General features: G+C 38.6%; 1 protein-coding gene and 1 long non-coding RNA gene across 3 annotated transcripts; one reads left to right on the top strand and one right to left on the bottom strand.

Annotated features, from left to right (window-relative positions):
• Nucleotides 1-7,202: 7,202 nt before the first annotated feature.
• LOC133727258 (proline-rich receptor-like protein kinase PERK4) lies at nucleotides 7,203-9,388 on the top strand. Its single transcript, XM_062154860.1, has 7 exons — nucleotides 7,203-7,959; nucleotides 8,066-8,152; nucleotides 8,247-8,317; nucleotides 8,432-8,508; nucleotides 8,668-8,812; nucleotides 8,941-9,102; nucleotides 9,234-9,388. The coding sequence occupies exons 1-7, from the start codon at nucleotides 7,350-7,352 to the stop codon at nucleotides 9,366-9,368; spliced, it is 1,287 nt and encodes a 428-aa protein (XP_062010844.1). The 5' UTR covers nucleotides 7,203-7,349; the 3' UTR covers nucleotides 9,369-9,388.
• Nucleotides 9,389-12,496: 3,108 nt separating this feature from the next.
• LOC133727257 (uncharacterized) lies at nucleotides 12,497-15,161 on the bottom strand. 2 transcript variants are annotated; one of them, XR_009855076.1, is made up of 4 exons: nucleotides 14,587-15,161; nucleotides 14,367-14,499; nucleotides 13,099-13,170; nucleotides 12,497-12,631 (listed from the first exon to the last, which is right to left on the bottom strand). It is a non-coding gene; the product is annotated as an uncharacterized LOC133727257 (long non-coding RNA). The 2 variants fall into 2 exon arrangements; XR_009855077.1 differs by having other exon boundaries at nucleotides 14,367-14,473.
• Between the last annotated feature and the right edge of the window lie 1,984 nt (nucleotides 15,162-17,145).

Below are 17,145 nucleotides of genomic sequence, written 5' to 3'. Positions count from 1 at the left end.
TTTGTTGCTACTTATTTAACAGATTAGTAGTTAATATTGAGAGGTTAATGAGACCACGAAATGAAAATATAAGACTATTTCTTGATAATAGCTCCAAAACACATGCTAATTGAATGAAAGCAATTCAACATCGTAAATAAGATAAAGGGGAGGGGGAGCTAATAACATTTAATTAGTATAAAAAAAATTCAAACTTTGAAATAGAATCAAACGTTATGGTAACACATGATAATTGAATGAAGTAGTTCAAATTGAAAATAACATAAAGGGAAGGGGACCAAGTAACATTTATGTTATTAAAAAAAAAAAATCAAACTTTGAAACATAATCTAACATTGTGGTAAAAGACATCATGAAGCACATGATAATTGAATCAAAATAGTTCAAAATTTTAAAGAACATAAAGAAGAGGGGAAGCAAATCACATTTATGTTGTATAAAAAAAAATTATATTTACAATCAAACATTGCGGTAAAAGACACCATGAAACACATGGTAATTGAATGAAGTATTTCAAGTTGTGAATAACATATAGGGAAAGCAGACCAAATAACATTTATAGTATTAAAAAAAAAAATCACACTTTGAAACATAATCTAACATTGCAGTAAAAGACATCATAAAATTATCATTACAATTTTACATTACCGAATGTTTTTTGCCTACCAAAACTGTCATTACAATTTTACAATAATTTAACATTACCCATAACTATATAAAAACAAAAATTCTCCTATGATATAAATGCATTACAGTTATTAATATAATTTTGATTCATGAATATTAGTAAATAATACCCATTAAACTGTGGTAAAATATGAGAAATGGAACTATTATATATGGTGGAGGTTTGTCTCATTCAAGATCCCTGTGTTGTTGGTGTTCCAAGCAAATCTGAGGCTAATCCAAAATGGGCTGTAAAGGCTCTCACTTGGTTGGTGCGCAATAAATTGGCCACAGCATCATTGATCTTGTCACCCACACGTGTGGTCTCATCCACACAGTACACTCTCCTGCCTGCAATGATTGGCGCACGAGCGGCTTTATTGTTTACGGTTGGTGTTGTCATTATTATCTCTCTCTCTCTCTCTCTCTTCTCTCTCTCCCTTTTTATTGAAGCTTATTAATCTTGTATTCCATCGTCGTTTAAATATCTAAGCACATACTATTATTTTTTTTGTTACATCTAAGCACATACTATTAGAAGAAAAAAATATATATAGGGTTTTTATCTATTTACCCTATTTCTAGATATTTTTTTCTCACTTACCCCATTAACTTTTTTTAATTCTCTTTTACCCAAAACACTCTAAGGAGGTCTTCTCTAATATCCCATTAAGATTTTTTTTTTTTTTTAAAAAATTTTAATACCATTTTACCCTCACTCATTTGTTACTAAGAGAGAGAGAAAGAGAAAATGGAAAAGAGAGAAACCATAAGAGACTTTGCCGGAGCACGGTCACCGGCCGTCGAAATCCGGTCACCGGCCGCCGGATTCCAGTCACCGCTCGCCGTCCACCGGACTTTTCAGAAAACCTCACCGGAAAGGTTTATTGGCCATTGCCCCCCAATAGATGTTTCGATCACCGAAATGAGAACTAATTTTCCTAAAATTAGACAAATAAAACTTTGATTAAAGAAAAAAATGAAGATATTATATCAATTTAAAAACGTTTATTGCCCCCCAATAGACATCTATTGCCACCCAATATAATTTGTTTTCTTCATTTTTCTTTCTTTCCGGGCCTTCTGCTCCATAATCCAAGCCATCTGAACTGACATGGACGAAGACGAAGCTCGATCATCAACCTTGGACTGATGAGGGACTCCAGCATTGTCCTCAAACACTTGCTCCAGCGTCTGGCGCGAACGACGTGCCGCTCGGAGACAGTTCATCAAGTACCGGGTAATCGGGTGGAGCCCACCGCCCGAAACCGGAGTCTTGGCCGGGTCTCGACTGATCAGATTCTCTAATTCCATGAAAATTCCTCTGATCGCTTCACCTAATCTTTTCTAGATCGTAATTGCTTCGTTCCTAAGAAACAAGCAGTACTAATTCGAGAACACGGAATCGAATTCCGGCATCAAGTCGCGCATAGTCTCGAACACATCCAACACCTTGAACAATCGCTCCGATGATCGGCTTCCGATTGCGACGGCGTCGGTGAAGTTGAGTATCTGAATCGTCGTTCCTCGGCAGACCTCCATGAATGAGAGGTCGGCGGAGTCGGAGGCGACGATGGGCATGGCATGGAGGGCGGCGACCTGAGGCTGGAGGAATCGAACGTAGCGGTGCGCCGCCTCAAGCATGGTGGCGGTGTCCATCTTCTTCTCCCACGGCAGCAGCTTCTGCAGCCGTTCCGGTGCCGTCTAAGCCACGAGAGAGAGAGAGAGAGAGTGTGGCATTTGATGTAGTTGTTTAATTAGGCTGAGGGTATGTTTGTCATTATACTCTAAATCGGGTTCATGAGAATAAAAATCTGTTGCTAGTGTAATTAAGTGAGATAAATTTGTCCAATTTTGGTGCATTTGGTCAAGATCCCTAAAATATAATTGCGACGTAATATAGTTATTGTAAGGGGGTGTAAGATAAAAAAAAAAAAATTTAAATTGAGCTAAACTCAAAGACATTTACATTTTTTTCTTTGAGAAAGAACTAAAAATCTCCATCAAGTTAGACACTTCTCTATCGTCACTAGAGTAAATAGATTTCCACGATTTGTCGATTTTATAAGAACGGAGTGAAATCTTCTTGCTTACATGGTTTTTCTTGTGTATATTTTTTTCTTCAATCTGTTTATGAGAATTGAGAAAGAATTGGGTATCTTTTCCACGTTATTATCACTCTAGATTTGTTTTGATACTCCTTGTATCATTCTCTGCTTTTGTTGTTCTTTTACTTTTTGTGTGTTTTATTTACGAGGTAATGAGAATCTATTTTTTGTTATTTGCTTGATACTCTGTTTTGTCTATTAGTAAAAGATGTACATATTTCTTTATTCAAAAAAAAAAATGTACATATTTTGGAAAAGATATGTAGTATTGGTAGACGAGTATTCACATGAAGCACAATAGAAATTAAAAAAACCTGAAGCACAATAATGCGTAGGGTTGTATACTGTAATTGATCGAGGACCCTTTTATACTCTAAAAAAGTTATTAACTATAACTATTTGCTAAGAAACTACATATCAAACAGATCTCTAAGTTGTCATCATTAATGAAAAAGAGGATCTCTATCTAATGTTGTTTATTGTAAATTTATATGTTGTTGTGTGCAAAAGAATAATCAATTGTCATATTTGTTTCAAAATAAATGTGTCGTATGGTGACTATACAAAAATCTTTATAAGATATCCCCAATCTATGGAACAAATGAGTCATGAAATTTTTCATTTTCGCATTCGATATAGAAGAGAGCAATCAACACTATGTTTCATAGCTTAGAAATTATATTATTTTGATTGGTGTATAGTATCATCCTCGACCAAAATAGTAACCTATTCTTGGATTGGCCACAATCTAGTAGGACAGTTCGAGGTTAGTTGAGCCTTTAATTAATCATGTATATATAATATAATCTACATACATATAGAGCTATGGACTATAAAATAACATACATGAAATACACGAAGCAATTAACTTCCACTGAGCTATACATCACCTTTCATTGTCTTCATATGAACACAGAGTAGCTGGGATCTGATGAATATAGGTCGTATCCATAAAAAAAAAAATTCTCGAATTATTTAAGTCTCTATAACAAAACCTTTAATCTCAATTTTTTGATTATTAGATTGTGCACAAAGAAAATGTGTTACAGTTTACATTAAATTAGGGATGAAACTACAAATAAGCTAGGAGCATGCAAATTATAATATATTTTTTTGGATGGTGCAAATAGCTAGTCTACTACTCCCAAATTTGATGTTTCGCTAGAACCAATTTATTGGTCATAGGGTTAAAAAAAAAAATTTGTAATCGAAGCAAGGAGCATGCAAATTATAGTTTAATAATCGGGTTTTGACTTGGTTTAAAAAAGTCTCGAAATATTATTTATTTTTTTTAGAGAAAAATATCATGATCTTTCTCGGGTGCGGCTATTGCCACCCTATAATTTTCTTTGTTCACCCTACTTGCTCATTACACCCTACATTTTAATTTCAATTATTAGATTTACTTATCGAACCCTTTTCTCTTTCCAGGAGTATCCACCATCATATGACATATCAAATTAAAAAATAAATTTTGTTTAACAAAAATTTCTCATTTAATTTATATCAATTTTGATAAAAAAAAAATTTATATCAATTAAAAAGACATACTAAAATATATTAAAGTTTCCTAATAAAACCATAATTTGATTTACTTCCATTTTTTAAATTTTTTTTCCATTCAATTTCAATGTTAATTTATTTCAATCCATATTAAAAAATTAGTAAGTACTACTATGAGCAATGAAGAAAAGATTGATTTTTTTTTTCATGTTTTAATTTTTTTACTTTCGGTGTTCATAAAGGTATTACAAAGATTTTGATGAATTTAACACTAATGGTTTTGTGAATTGAATAACAAATTAACGATGAGGACACAACAAAAATATGAAAAAAGAAAATTGTAATAAATTGAAATTTGGACGGAGAAGATGAAGATTAATGTTATCAGAAGAGAAATTAAGTAGTTTTGTATTTAATTAGTTATGTATTTAGTTTTCCTTACAGATTTGAATTTTAGAAAATTAGTGTACTTATTAGTTATTTTGCATTTGGGTAATATAGTCTTTCAATAATTCAAATATTTGTAGGGTGAACAAAGAAAATGGTAGGGTGGCAATAGCCGCACCCAAAGCAGAAATGCACTTTGAATTAAGATTTTTTTTTTTTTTTTTTTAAGTATATGAACACAAGGTATGCAGCATTATAGCCCTAGAAAGTTGGTCTGTTATATTGTAGATAATTTATCAATGTTTCTTCTGGGTAAAGCAGATAGCTAGTCGCATAGTCTACCACTCCCAAATTTGACGTGTTGCTACCTAAGGCGAACCAATTTGTTGGTTGCATTCTAAAGTTTTTATTATCAAAAGGGGGCGTCAATCTATTAATAGTAAATGAAGTTAATATTACACAATAACTCACCTGAATAACCGGGTTACGACAAAAATGAGCATGAATAGAAAACCTTAAAAGAAACCCTAGATTTTGTAGAATAACGTTACCTTAGAGTGAAGCTCCAAGTGACTCGTAACCTGACGCTATCAGGGAGGCTCCGAACACAGTCAAAAACCTTCCCCACTTTATTCATGTTCCCATAAACTCTAGTCCCCCATCCAAAGACAAACAAGAGCCCAGCTTTTCTACGGATGCCCCTTGAATTCCATATACGGACCCAAGAGTGAGTGGATTTAAACACTAGAACCCACACAACACCAACATGTACAATGGTGCAAATCGCTCCAATTATAGGAGATGACTCACCCATCTTGCATAGGTCAATGGATTTATAACCTAATATGTCTAATCTTTGAGGGAAGACCAATAAAACTAATGCAAGTGCTTCATTGTGATAAAACATGTATTAAACATTTAAACAATATAAATGAGTACTTTATTTTTAAAGTTAAATGAACGACTTGCATGTACCGTTGCGGACCTCTACTAGAGTTTCTTCTAGCCTCGTCTTGCTTAGGCATAGTTGCTCACAATCGAACCTTTCTCACACATATAGATAAGCACATATTGTTATTCTATTTTTTATTATTAATGGAGTAAAGAGATTTGCACTTGAGATTTTACTAACTTTTTTAGTTAATACAGTCGGCATAAAATCACATCGATCATCTTCTATTTTGAAAATTCTTCCACTAGTGATTTTTATGTGCATTTTAGATTTATAAGGCAAATACAATTTCTGTTTTTAATTTGAATAGGATATTTAGTACACCGACGCACTTGCACTAATAAAAATGAATAACACAAAATTGATAAAAAACATAACAGAACACGCTAGATATTGTGTTCAGTTCTGTTGTGATAATTGAATAGAGTAGCATACAGTCCAGCAACAATGATCTCCAAGACAATTTCCAGCTTGTGCAGAGTAGTCAAAGCAATTAATTTGACCAGAATAAATGTGTTGAGATTGATGCTGCGCAGGAGCAGAGGCGCAGCAGCAAAAGGAAAATCACTTTTTGGTTTGTGGGAGCAGAGAGCTTTCAGAATCAGCAGCACATTGGAATCGAAGAAGAATAGTATGCGAGGGGAGAGCGTCAATTACTACTGTTTATTTCTTCAAGGTTCACATCACTATGTTTGCGTTCTCTCTTCTCTCCCCAGCATAAGCATGTTTCTCTGCAATTTCATGAACCGAGGACAGCACATCCATGTTATATCCCTGATCGGAATTCTTCTTAATGTTTTTGTTGTAGATGGAAGTAAGATGTTCGATAAAATGTATAAAAAAATAGAAATTTAGATAATTAAAGTAAATAAAAGAAGTTGGTCAGTGTATTTTTTTTATCTCACAAAAAAATATATTGAATAAAATTCTCAAATCAACCGCCGTACTATCTTAATTTCAGTACGATCGTTACATGATGAGATGCCCTTATGCTACTATTATAGGTCAAACCATGACAATCCCTTGTGTCACACTGCCATTACTTCTTTTCGATGAACAGAATCGTTTGACTGGTTAATATACCAGATTGCCATAATGGCGCAGATGATTATTGCAAGGTTATGTCATATACGATCGTTACATGATGAGATGCCCTTATGCTACTATTATAGGTCAAACCATGACAATCCCTTGTGTCACACTGCCATTACTTCTTTTCGATGAACAGAATCGTTTGACTGGTTAATATACCAGATTGCCATAATGGCGCAGATGATTATTGCAAGGTTATGTCATATATGATCATCCAGGTTTTTACTCCACACATTCATACTCATTGAAGTTTCTTACCCAAAATTTCTTACTGCATTTACCGGAGGCTAATTAGAAACTGAAATGACAATTACAAATAAAATCAAAATTGTTATCTTATTTGAGAAACTAATGTTTTCTACAGGATATTCACTACCCTATTGAGTGTGAAACTCAAAACTCGATTTCATTCTCCGCTGTTTTCGCTTAAAAGACAGAAGAAGAAGGCTTATAAAAGGGACCTTGGCCTCCATGCTTTTCATTAACGACTAGCTTATTCTTAAGCAACTTTTCAAAGCCAGCTACCTCCTTTTCAACAGGTGTGTAGAGGGGCTTCAAAAAGCAGATTACTGATTATCCACCTTTGCATATATAAAAACAGCTAAGCAAACCAAATTTCCCACAGAGAAAAACACAAGGGAATGCCAGCCTCCATGTCTGACTTAGAGCTAATCCTCTGTGTTCTTCCCTCAAGCTTAACTCCATTCCTCTTCCTCATTCTCATTCTCATCAGAAGAAAGAAGCAGCAACACCAAATCAGAGAACTCAATCTCCCACCAGGGAACATGGGTGGGCCTTTTCTTGGTAGTAATCGTGGTGGTGGTGACTGGCCTTCACCGCCTCCTCCTATGCCGATGAGCGGTGAAATGACAGGGAATTTCTCAGGACCCCATGGACCCCCCTTGCCACCTCCCTCATCAAACATGTCACTCGGCTGGTTCAACCTGAACACCTTCACCTATGAGGACCTAGCAACCGCTACTAACGGGTTCTCACAAGCCAATTTGTTGGGTGAAGGTGGGTTCGGGTTTGTGCACAAGGGCGTCCTCCCCAGTGGAAAAGAGGTTGCAGTGAAGGGTCTCAAGGTCGGTAGTGGGCAAGGAGAACGGGAATTTTTTGCGGAGCTCGAGATCATTAACCGAGTTCATCACCGACATCTAGTGTCGCTCGTTGGATATTGCATTTCCGGTGACCGTAGATTGTTGGTCTATGAGTTTGTTCCCAATTCAACCATAAAACATCACTTGCATGGTGAGAGACATTGCTAAACCAAACATGTATACGATGCCTTGCTACATTCACTTTAGGGTAAAAATGCATGTCATCAATTAATGGTTCCAAATTTGGGACGTTGCAGGCAATGGACTTCCACCAATGGATTGGGCAACTAGGCTTCGGATCGCAACTGGATCTGCTAAAGGGGTTGCCTACCTTCATGAGGACTGTAAGAAATTTCCAAGCTCCCCTCTCACTAGCTCAGTGTTTGATCATATATTACCGTTGTCCATTTATATTGGATAATTTGAAATGCATCGCAGGCCATCCCAAGATCATCCATCGTGATATCAAATCTGCTAATATTCTCCTGGATAACAACTATGAGGCCATGGTAATTAAGTTTGTCTTAACCATTTCCTAATTAACATAGCTGATGATTAATTAATACATAATCGATTAATCACGTGTGATCATCGATCCTTATAACTTGTTCTTCATTATCCAGGTTGCTGATTTTGGGTTGGCTAAGCTGTCATCTGACAACTGCACCCATGTTTCTACACGGGTTATGGGTACTTTCGGGTAAGCTATTACGAAATTGTGCTTAATTTGTTGTGATATTGTGCTCAATGTTATCCTAATTTTTCTTTTTGTCATTAAGCCACTCAGTGTTATATTACTAGCGGTAAATTGGTGAAGTAGTTAGTATAACTAATTCTGGTTGTATGTAAATGAATGCAGGTATTTGGCTCCAGAATATGTATCAAGTGGAAAGTTGACAGAGAAGGCCGATGTCTTCTCATTTGGAGTCATGCTTTTGGAACTCATAACTGGAAAAAGACCGGTTGATCCTTCAAATGCCATGGAAGACAGCTTAGTGGACTGGGTATGTACATTAATTATCTCGTCTAGCTAATTTCTTTAAGGAACCAAGCATTTGACTCATCTTAGTTAAATCCTGCTACTCGAGCTAGCTAGCTAATCCTAAAATATTTCTTCTATGTGATCACACAGGCTCGACCACTTCTCACACGGGCACTAGAGGACGGTAACTATACAGAGTTGGTGGATATCCGCTTGGACAACACCTACAACAGTCAAGAAATGGGACGCATGGTCGCCTGTGCTGCTGCCAGTATTCGTCACTCTGCTGAACGACGCCCAAAGATGAGCCAGGTGCGCTAATGAACCAAAATATACATGTCATCTCAGTTCACGTACAATCTAATAACGTAACATGTATTCAAGCTACATGGCACGAGATTGTTATTAATTTTTTGTGCTAAAACATGTTATGTGTATGACAGATTGTACGCGCATTGGAAGGAGATGTGTCGTTAGACGACTTAAATGAGGGGGTAAAACCAGGGCAGACCGTAATGATGAATCCCGCTGCTGGTGGAAGCTCGGGCTATAACACAGAGGCATACAATGCCTGTTAGAAACTTGTAATAACCCTAGACTTTACTCAACACACTCTGGAGCTCAAAGCCTCTGAATCTTTATTGAATGAATAACAGTTGGCTTTATACTAGCCAGGCAATACAGGAATGATAACAAAATAACAACCACGTTTACAAACCCTAATATCATGGAGCATTAGTTGGGGAATAATTCAAACCTAATCTAAACCCTACTGACTAGGGCTTTATTAACAGAATAACAATGAACCCTATAATAAATGAGACTAAGTCATAGTGACTTAACTAACAAGAAACCCTAACAAATCCTCCCTTAAACTGAACTGCTATCTGCAGTCAGTTTACACACACCAAGTTGATCTCTCATCTTCAAGAACACTTCCAGCTTCAAGGGCTTAGTCATCACATCAGCAACTTGATCTTTTGAACCACAATGCACTAATTCAACTACTCCATCTTTCGATAAGTCACGAAAAAAATGGAATCTGACATCAATGTGTTTACTCTTACCATGCATGACTGGATTCTTTGACAACTTAATGGCTGAGCTATTATCACAAAAGATGGTGGTACACTTACTTGGTTTGTGATCAAGCTTTTCAAGAATTCTCTGCATCCACACACACTGACATGCACAGGAGGCTGCAGCAATGAACTCAGCCTCCGTGGTAGAGAGTGTGACGACTGGTTGTTTCTTTGAGGACCAAGCCACTGCACCGAAACTCAATAGAAATACATAGCCTGAGGTGCTCTTCCGATCGTCAATGTCTCCGGCATAATCACTATCGGAGAAAGCCAGCAAACTTCCATCTCCACCTTTCTTGTATCGAATCCCTAGCTCAACTGTACTTTTTAAGTATCTCAAAACTCTCTTCACAGCTTGATGATGCAAGTCAGTAGGCCTTTCCATAAAACGACTAATTAAGCTTACCACATACATCAAGTCGGGCCTGGTGGCCGTTAGATACATGAGGTTGCCCACCATTTGTTTATAAGTTGTGGCATCAATACATGCACCTCCTTCATCCTTCACAAGCTTGGAACCTGGCACGATCGGGTTTTTCACAGGATTGCAGCGTTCCATGCCAAACCTCTCTAGCACTTCGTTAGCATACTTCTTCTGGTTAATGAAAATCCCATCAGAGCTTTGAATAACCTCCACACCTAGGAAATACCTCATTTTTCCAAGGTCTGTCATATCGAAGTGCTGCTTCATGGAGTCTTTAAATCTCTCAAACATAGCCTCATCATTTCCTGTGAAGATGAGATCATCAACATACAAACTTACCACTAGAAGCTTCCCACCTTCTTTAGTCTTAATAAACAATGTGTGTTCACTAGGACATCACTCAAACCCTTCAGCAGTGAAGTAAGACTCTATTTTGCTGTACCAAGCTCGAGGAGCTTGTTTGAGTCCGTATAGGGCCTTTTTCAGTCTGTACACCTTGTCTTCTTCACCCTTCTTTTCATACCCCAGAGGTTGATCAATGTACACTTCCTCATTGAGTTCACCGTGCAAAAATGCACTCTTCACATCAAGTTGGTACACACTCCATCCCTTGTGTGCTGCAAGAGCTAAGATCATTCGAATAGTATCCCATCGAGCTACAGGGGCAAACACTTTGTTGTAATCAATCCCATGCTGCTGAGTGTAGCCCTTGGCTACAAGCCGGGCTTTATACTTGTCAACCTCCCCATTCTCGTTCAACTTGGTCTTATATAGCCACTTTACTCCTATTCTCTTTGCTCCTTCTGGTAATGAACATAACTCCCAGGTGCCATTCTTCTCGATGGCTTCAATTTCACACTCCATAGCATCTATCCATTTTAGGCTATTGATTGCATCTTCAAAGAACACAGGATCAGCTGATTAGGTGTACATCACTAGGTTTTCTTCCCCCTCGGATAAACCTTCTCCGCTCACATAATCCTCCATCCATGGAGGTGTTCTTCGTGTCCTCCCTTGAACTGGACTAGATGGTGAATCTGACTCATTAGGTGAAGTTCCTGAGGCATCACCTCCTTCTTCAATCACATTTTCTTCTTCGTTATTCTGCTCCCCTGCATCACTTTCTTCTTCTTGTTCACTTCCCTCCATCTCATCTTCATCTCCCCATTCTAGTAAATCACTCTTGCTACCTCTATTAGCTGCATCCCAATTCCACCTCTCATCTTCCTCGAACACCACATCTCTACTTATCACTATTTTCTTCAACACTGGATCATACAATCTATAGGCTTTTGACTCCTCACTTAAGCCTAAGAAGACACATTTGTAGCTCTTGTCATCGAGTTTTTGTCTCTTGTTGTCAGGAACATGTACATGCCCTACACACCCAAACACTCTTAGGTGAGCTACTGAAGGCTTGTACTCACACCATGCTTCCTCTGGGGTCATATCCTTCACTGCAACTGTAGGACATCTGTTGAGAACATGAACTGCCCAATTGACTGCCTCCGGCCAGAATTCCCTTGGAACTTGCTTCTCTGCTAACATGCATCGTACCATATTCATAAAGGTACGATTTCTTCTCTCTGCCACCCCATTTTGTTGTGGGGTGTAGGCTAGCTGCAGTGAGTTGTCTTCCAATCCCATTTAAGCTACAGAACCTGTTGAACTCCTGTGAAGTGAATTCACCTCCTCTATCGGTACGAAGACAACATATGAAGCTTCCTGTCTCTTTCTCAACTAAGCTCTTGAATTTTTTGAACATGACAAAAGCTTCTGACTTGGCATTCAAGAAGAAATGTGGCGACCCGGAGATCGGATTACCACAGCGCCGCCTCCCCAAGGAACCCTACACCCGCAACACTTGGAGTAAGTGTTTTAGGCCTAGAATTCCTCAAAGAGACAAGGCCTTTAGGTTGGAAAACAAGAAATCTATAAGCCCGAAATTTTTTGGGCTTGTATAGTGGGCTTGGCTCGTAATCACAAGATTACGAACTAGGCGAGGAAAAGGAGAGGAAGGTGGTGTTGTGTTGAGTTTTAGAACCTACGTCATTTTTTTTAGTTCTTAGCCCAAGTTTGCATTATGTTCATTGAAAGGTAAGTTACGTGAGTCTTCTAGGTCTAGCCCACTACGACCTAAACTCAAATGGAGGTTCTAACCCTAGGGTTCCACTTTGGTGGTAAGCAATCACACACATCATCAACCATACATAACGTTACAAAAATTTAACGAAATCAACAAGCCAAATAAAATAAACTTTAAACAAAACAAATTTTGGCCTCCAAGGATTATCCTCCGTACCCAAGCTTCGACAACAACAGCCTGCAAAACAAACTAAAGTAGGGGTTAGGCTCCTACATCCAGTCATTGCCCATGCCCGCCCCCATATCTAAGTTTAAAAATATGAGTTATCGTTTTGAGAAAAAGTAATGGATAAAAACCGGTTTGCGATTCCACGTGATCGTCACCACGTAACTACAATCCCACGGAAATTGATCTTCTTCCACAACTTTCATCATAACCGTCCATCTAGCCAATCACTTTCCGGAATTCAATAATCACAAGGCTAGAGACAAAGGGGGTAATTCAATAACAAGGGCATGGTGCACACTGCCCACCACCGGTGGCTCAAGGAGGAACTGACCTCTCCTTACATCCCCATCAATTGCCAACATCTCAATCCAATCCACGCAAACCATTTCAATTGTAAAACAGATAATTTCCAAAAACCATGCAAGAGGCCTCATATAAAACATTGTATATGCAAGAAAAGCATAGATAGAGTTAAAGGCATCCCCTACCTGGAACTCGAGCTTTCTCTTGCAGCACTTGGCCTCAATGCAACTTTGTAGCAACCACCACTTCACAAGATCCTACCAAGATATCAAGCCTAGACCAAATAAGTGACATTAATAGCGATAAACTAGGCTAGCTATTCACATGCAATACTCTCCAAAGAGAACCTTTCCCTTAACCTAATTGACTAGCTAATAACCAGACCATTTGGGTTCCAATAAGGAGTTTGTTGTTAGGAAGAGGGGGTAAGAACACTTTTTAAAAGACAAGTTGCTGAAAACCGAAAATAGAGTTTTAAAGGAGTTGTCAAGGGTCACGGAATTGTTCAAAATACTTGAGGTAAATTCTTGAGAAATTTTGAAAGAAGATGGTTTAGCAACCAAATCAGTGAGATTGAAACGGTTATAGAACTCTAAGTGAAGCCATTTTAAAGAGTAAGGGTTTTAAAGGCTAAAGTAAAACGATGTGCAGATTCTTTCTAGAAATACCAGCTTCTGTACACCTTTTTCAAAAATTCATAACTAATTCTAGGAAAATGGTTTTGAGGTGATTCAAAATCCGGAATGTTCATCTATGTGTCTACTATATTTCCCTAGAATAAACTGACCCCAAATTCTCAACGGTTTAGCTCCAGTTTTGAAATGAATGCAGCTGGGTCAGATTTTACTGGAAACTGAAAAACTGCAGAAACTGGTTCTTTTGTGTAAAGCTCCTTTGGTACCCAAAATGGCTGGTTAAGTAGGCTCTAAGACACCTATAGGTTATATATAAAGCTCCTAAAGACTCAAAGTCTCAGTCACCCTTCAATACTATAAGGGGAAGGTCTTGTAGCTCACTAACATGATGTTTTGAAGACATGGTGTTTGGACAACAGTAACACAAATAAACTTTTGAATCAAGCATGACTCCAATGTTCAAGATAACCATGGTTTAGCACATATCTAACCCACTTAAGAGGCATGTCTAATGCTCCTAATGATCTATAGCTCAAGTTACTTTCTAATACTATACGGGCAGGTGCTGTAGCTCGATGACATAATGCATTGAAACATGATATTTGGACAGCTACAAACAACAAATAACCTTTGAACCAAATACGATTCTACTACTCAAGGTGTAGCCATGACCTAGCAGAATCCCTAGACATTAGAATGGATGAGAAATCAAAATTAAGGCAGCAAGATACCAACAACAGCAGTGACAAGTTCACAATCTTCAAGAATTAGTAACAACAACCAAGAATATAGAGTTTTATGGAAAAGATGATACTCACCAAAGACTAATAAAAAAGGTGAGCTTCTCTTGAGGATTTCAACAGGAAAGAGAGCTGAGGGAGCTGATTGGATCGAGTCCAGCCACAGGCCAAGAAGTTCGCTCAATCTCGAACATGCAAAGTGAAACAGAGACTGCTCAATATGTAAATGAGGTGTTTTGAACGTATTGAGCCTAAAATCGAGGAAACAAAAGGGAACTTGATGGTTCCAGAATCTTACCAAGTGTTTGTACCAGTCTCAAGTAAGATGTGAGGGATTCGGATAGAGCAAGAGAGGAAATTCAAGCAGAAATCCGGAACAGGCCCGTTTCAGAACAGCTTCCGCTTCGAGGGGTGTACAAGACTCAAACCGACTCCGATGGAGCTGAAATTTGGAGGTTAGATAGAGGAGACATAGGCGAACAACTTTGTTGAAGAAAGTTTTTTGATCGGAGGTCCCTAACTAGGAGTTTCGAGGCTCGCAAACAGACTGATGTGTCCAGGGTCGAGAGGAAAGGTGAGAAGAGAAGGGTGGATGACGATTTCTGGCCTGGTTCTCCCTTTTGAAGGTCTGAGGTGATGTTCTTGGAAGAGTTGCCATATGCATGCTGGCAACGTGGAAGGGTGGAGCTGAACAAGGTTCCTTTCTCTCAGCCCAATTCTGACGTGAACAAGGAAAGAGGAAAAGCTCTTTGCGTGTGGACGTGAACAAGGCTCAGCTTGGGCAGATAAATTTGGGTAAAAGTAAGAAGTTGTAAAAACCAAGAGGATGGGGAAAATAAAAGTAAAATAAGTAAGTATAAGGAAACTCAAAAATTAAAATGTTGGCATGACCAAATAAAGATTGGGCCTCACCAAACTTGTACTTAGATAGGAAAATGGTAAAGTAAGTTTTGTCGGAATTTTTGCTCGAGTTTGAAAAACATAAGGAGTAAATAAATTGTGCTTTCAAAAGTCGGTGAGATGGTTGACGAGTAAGCGTCGGGTAAGGCGAGTAGGAATTCAACCAATGGGTAAGGAATAAGGTAAAACGAGAAATCGTAAACGCACGCACAAGTATATTTCAAAATTATGCAAAGATGTCATTATGAGCTACAAGGACCATATTGGATCAAGGGAGATGTTCGGGTCAAAGGTCGACTAACTTATTGGGCTAGGTTCACTAGCATACCGGTCTGTTGGGTGTCCAGAGTAAATTTTGGACTCTAACCTTATGCTATTCTTGGGCCCAAGCCCCAAGCCCAAACTATTTCAAAAGTCTTTGGCAAAACAAAGGTCGCGAGAAATTATCCTGTCCAAAAGTGACGTTCGGAAATTCACGGGGTCTACAAGAAAGACCATACTTTTCTGCTATAATCATCGATAAAAGTAATTAGGTACCTCTTTTGGCTGTTGGACTCAGGTGTAATTGGACCGCAAATGTCTGCATGAACTAGCTATAATCTTTGTGATGCTCTCCACAAACTTTTCTTTGGAATAGCTTCACGGTGCTGCTTGCCTACCATGCAGCTGGTGCACACCTTTGTGGAAGCATTAAGTGATGGCAGCCCTTTCACTAGTTTCTTGTAGGACAAGGTTCTCAGCCCTTTGTAGCTAAGATGTCCAAGCCTCCGATGCCATAATTCAGTCTCATCCTCTTCTGTAGCCTTAAAGCATGTTGTAGCTTGAGTTTGCACTGATGCAAGCAAGATGAACATACGATTGGCAGACATGGCAGTCTGCATGATCAACCCTCTCATAGGGTGATAGATTTTGCACATGCCATGGTGAATCAAGATGGCCAAATTTTTCTCTTGCAATTGGCCAATACTAAGCAAATTGTTTTTCAATTCAGGAATGTAAAATACCTCACCAATCACCTGAGTTATCCCATCAATCTGTAACCTGATGCATCCCTTCCCCATTACTGCCATCTTCATGTTGTTGCCAAGTTTCACTACATGTCGGAATGACTCATCAAGGTTGAAAAACCATTGTTTGTTGCCACTCATGTGGTTGCTGCAGCCTGAGTCAAGGAACCAAACTTCCTCTCTTCTTGAGTTGTGGAGCTCCACATATGCCATTAACAACATCTCCTGCTCTTCATCAAGTTCTGCATAGTTAGCGCCTTTCTCCCAGCTAGGACACTCATATTGGAAGTGTCCCAGCTTATGGCACTTGAAGCACTCCACTAATGCCCTGTTGAATGGCTGCCTTCCACGACCTCTGCCTCTTCCTCTCACCATGCCTCGGCCTCTACCCCGGACTCCAATCCTCTCCTCATAGCTTACTTTCAGAGCTTGTTCTTCACTCCCATGGCCATTCATCCTTTGCTCATGGACCAGTAGACTACTTTGTAGTTCATCTACTGTCAATGTATCCAAATTATTGGATTCTTCCACCGAGCATACCACATAGTCAAACTTTGTGGTCATAGACCTCAGAATTTTCTCAATAATGACCACCTGCTCCATTCTTTCTCCATGGATCTTCATTTTGTTGACAATTGTGAGAGTCCTGGCAAAGTAATCATCTACTTTCTCTCCTTCCTTCATCTGCAAGACTTCGAATTCTTTCCTGAGGGCTTGAAGCTGTGCAAGCTTAACCCTAGTTGAGCCTTGATATTTCTGTTTCATGGAATCTCAGATATGCTTGGCTGTATCTTTATTGAGGATTGTTTCCATGATTGTGCGGTCGATGGCTTGGAAGAGATAGTTCTTCGCCTTGAGATCTTTCAGCTTTTGATCCTCAATAGATTTGCGTTGACCCTCTGTCAACTCAGCTCCTTCTACTGGTATCGTGACTCCATTCTCAATCAATC

The sequence above is a fragment of the Rosa rugosa genome, chromosome 1 (genome assembly GCF_958449725.1).
Source record: "Rosa rugosa chromosome 1, drRosRugo1.1, whole genome shotgun sequence".
In the NCBI taxonomy this organism is placed as follows: Eukaryota; Viridiplantae; Streptophyta; class Magnoliopsida; order Rosales; family Rosaceae; genus Rosa; species Rosa rugosa.
The sequence above is the reverse complement of the archived record's forward strand: the minus strand, read 5'-3'. Positions and strand labels throughout refer to the sequence as shown.

Excerpts from the sequence above, each read along its gene's own strand:
- LOC133727258 (XM_062154860.1), top strand. The coding sequence starts at position 7,350 with ATGCCAGCCTCCATGTCTGACTTAGAGCTAATCCTCTGTGTTCTTCCC. Across the intron at positions 8,153-8,246 it reads TGCCTACCTTCATGAGGACT|GCCATCCCAAGATCATCCAT; the intron begins GTAAGAAATTTC and ends AATGCATCGCAG. Across the intron at positions 8,509-8,667 it reads CGGGTTATGGGTACTTTCGG|GTATTTGGCTCCAGAATATG; the intron begins GTAAGCTATTAC and ends AAATGAATGCAG.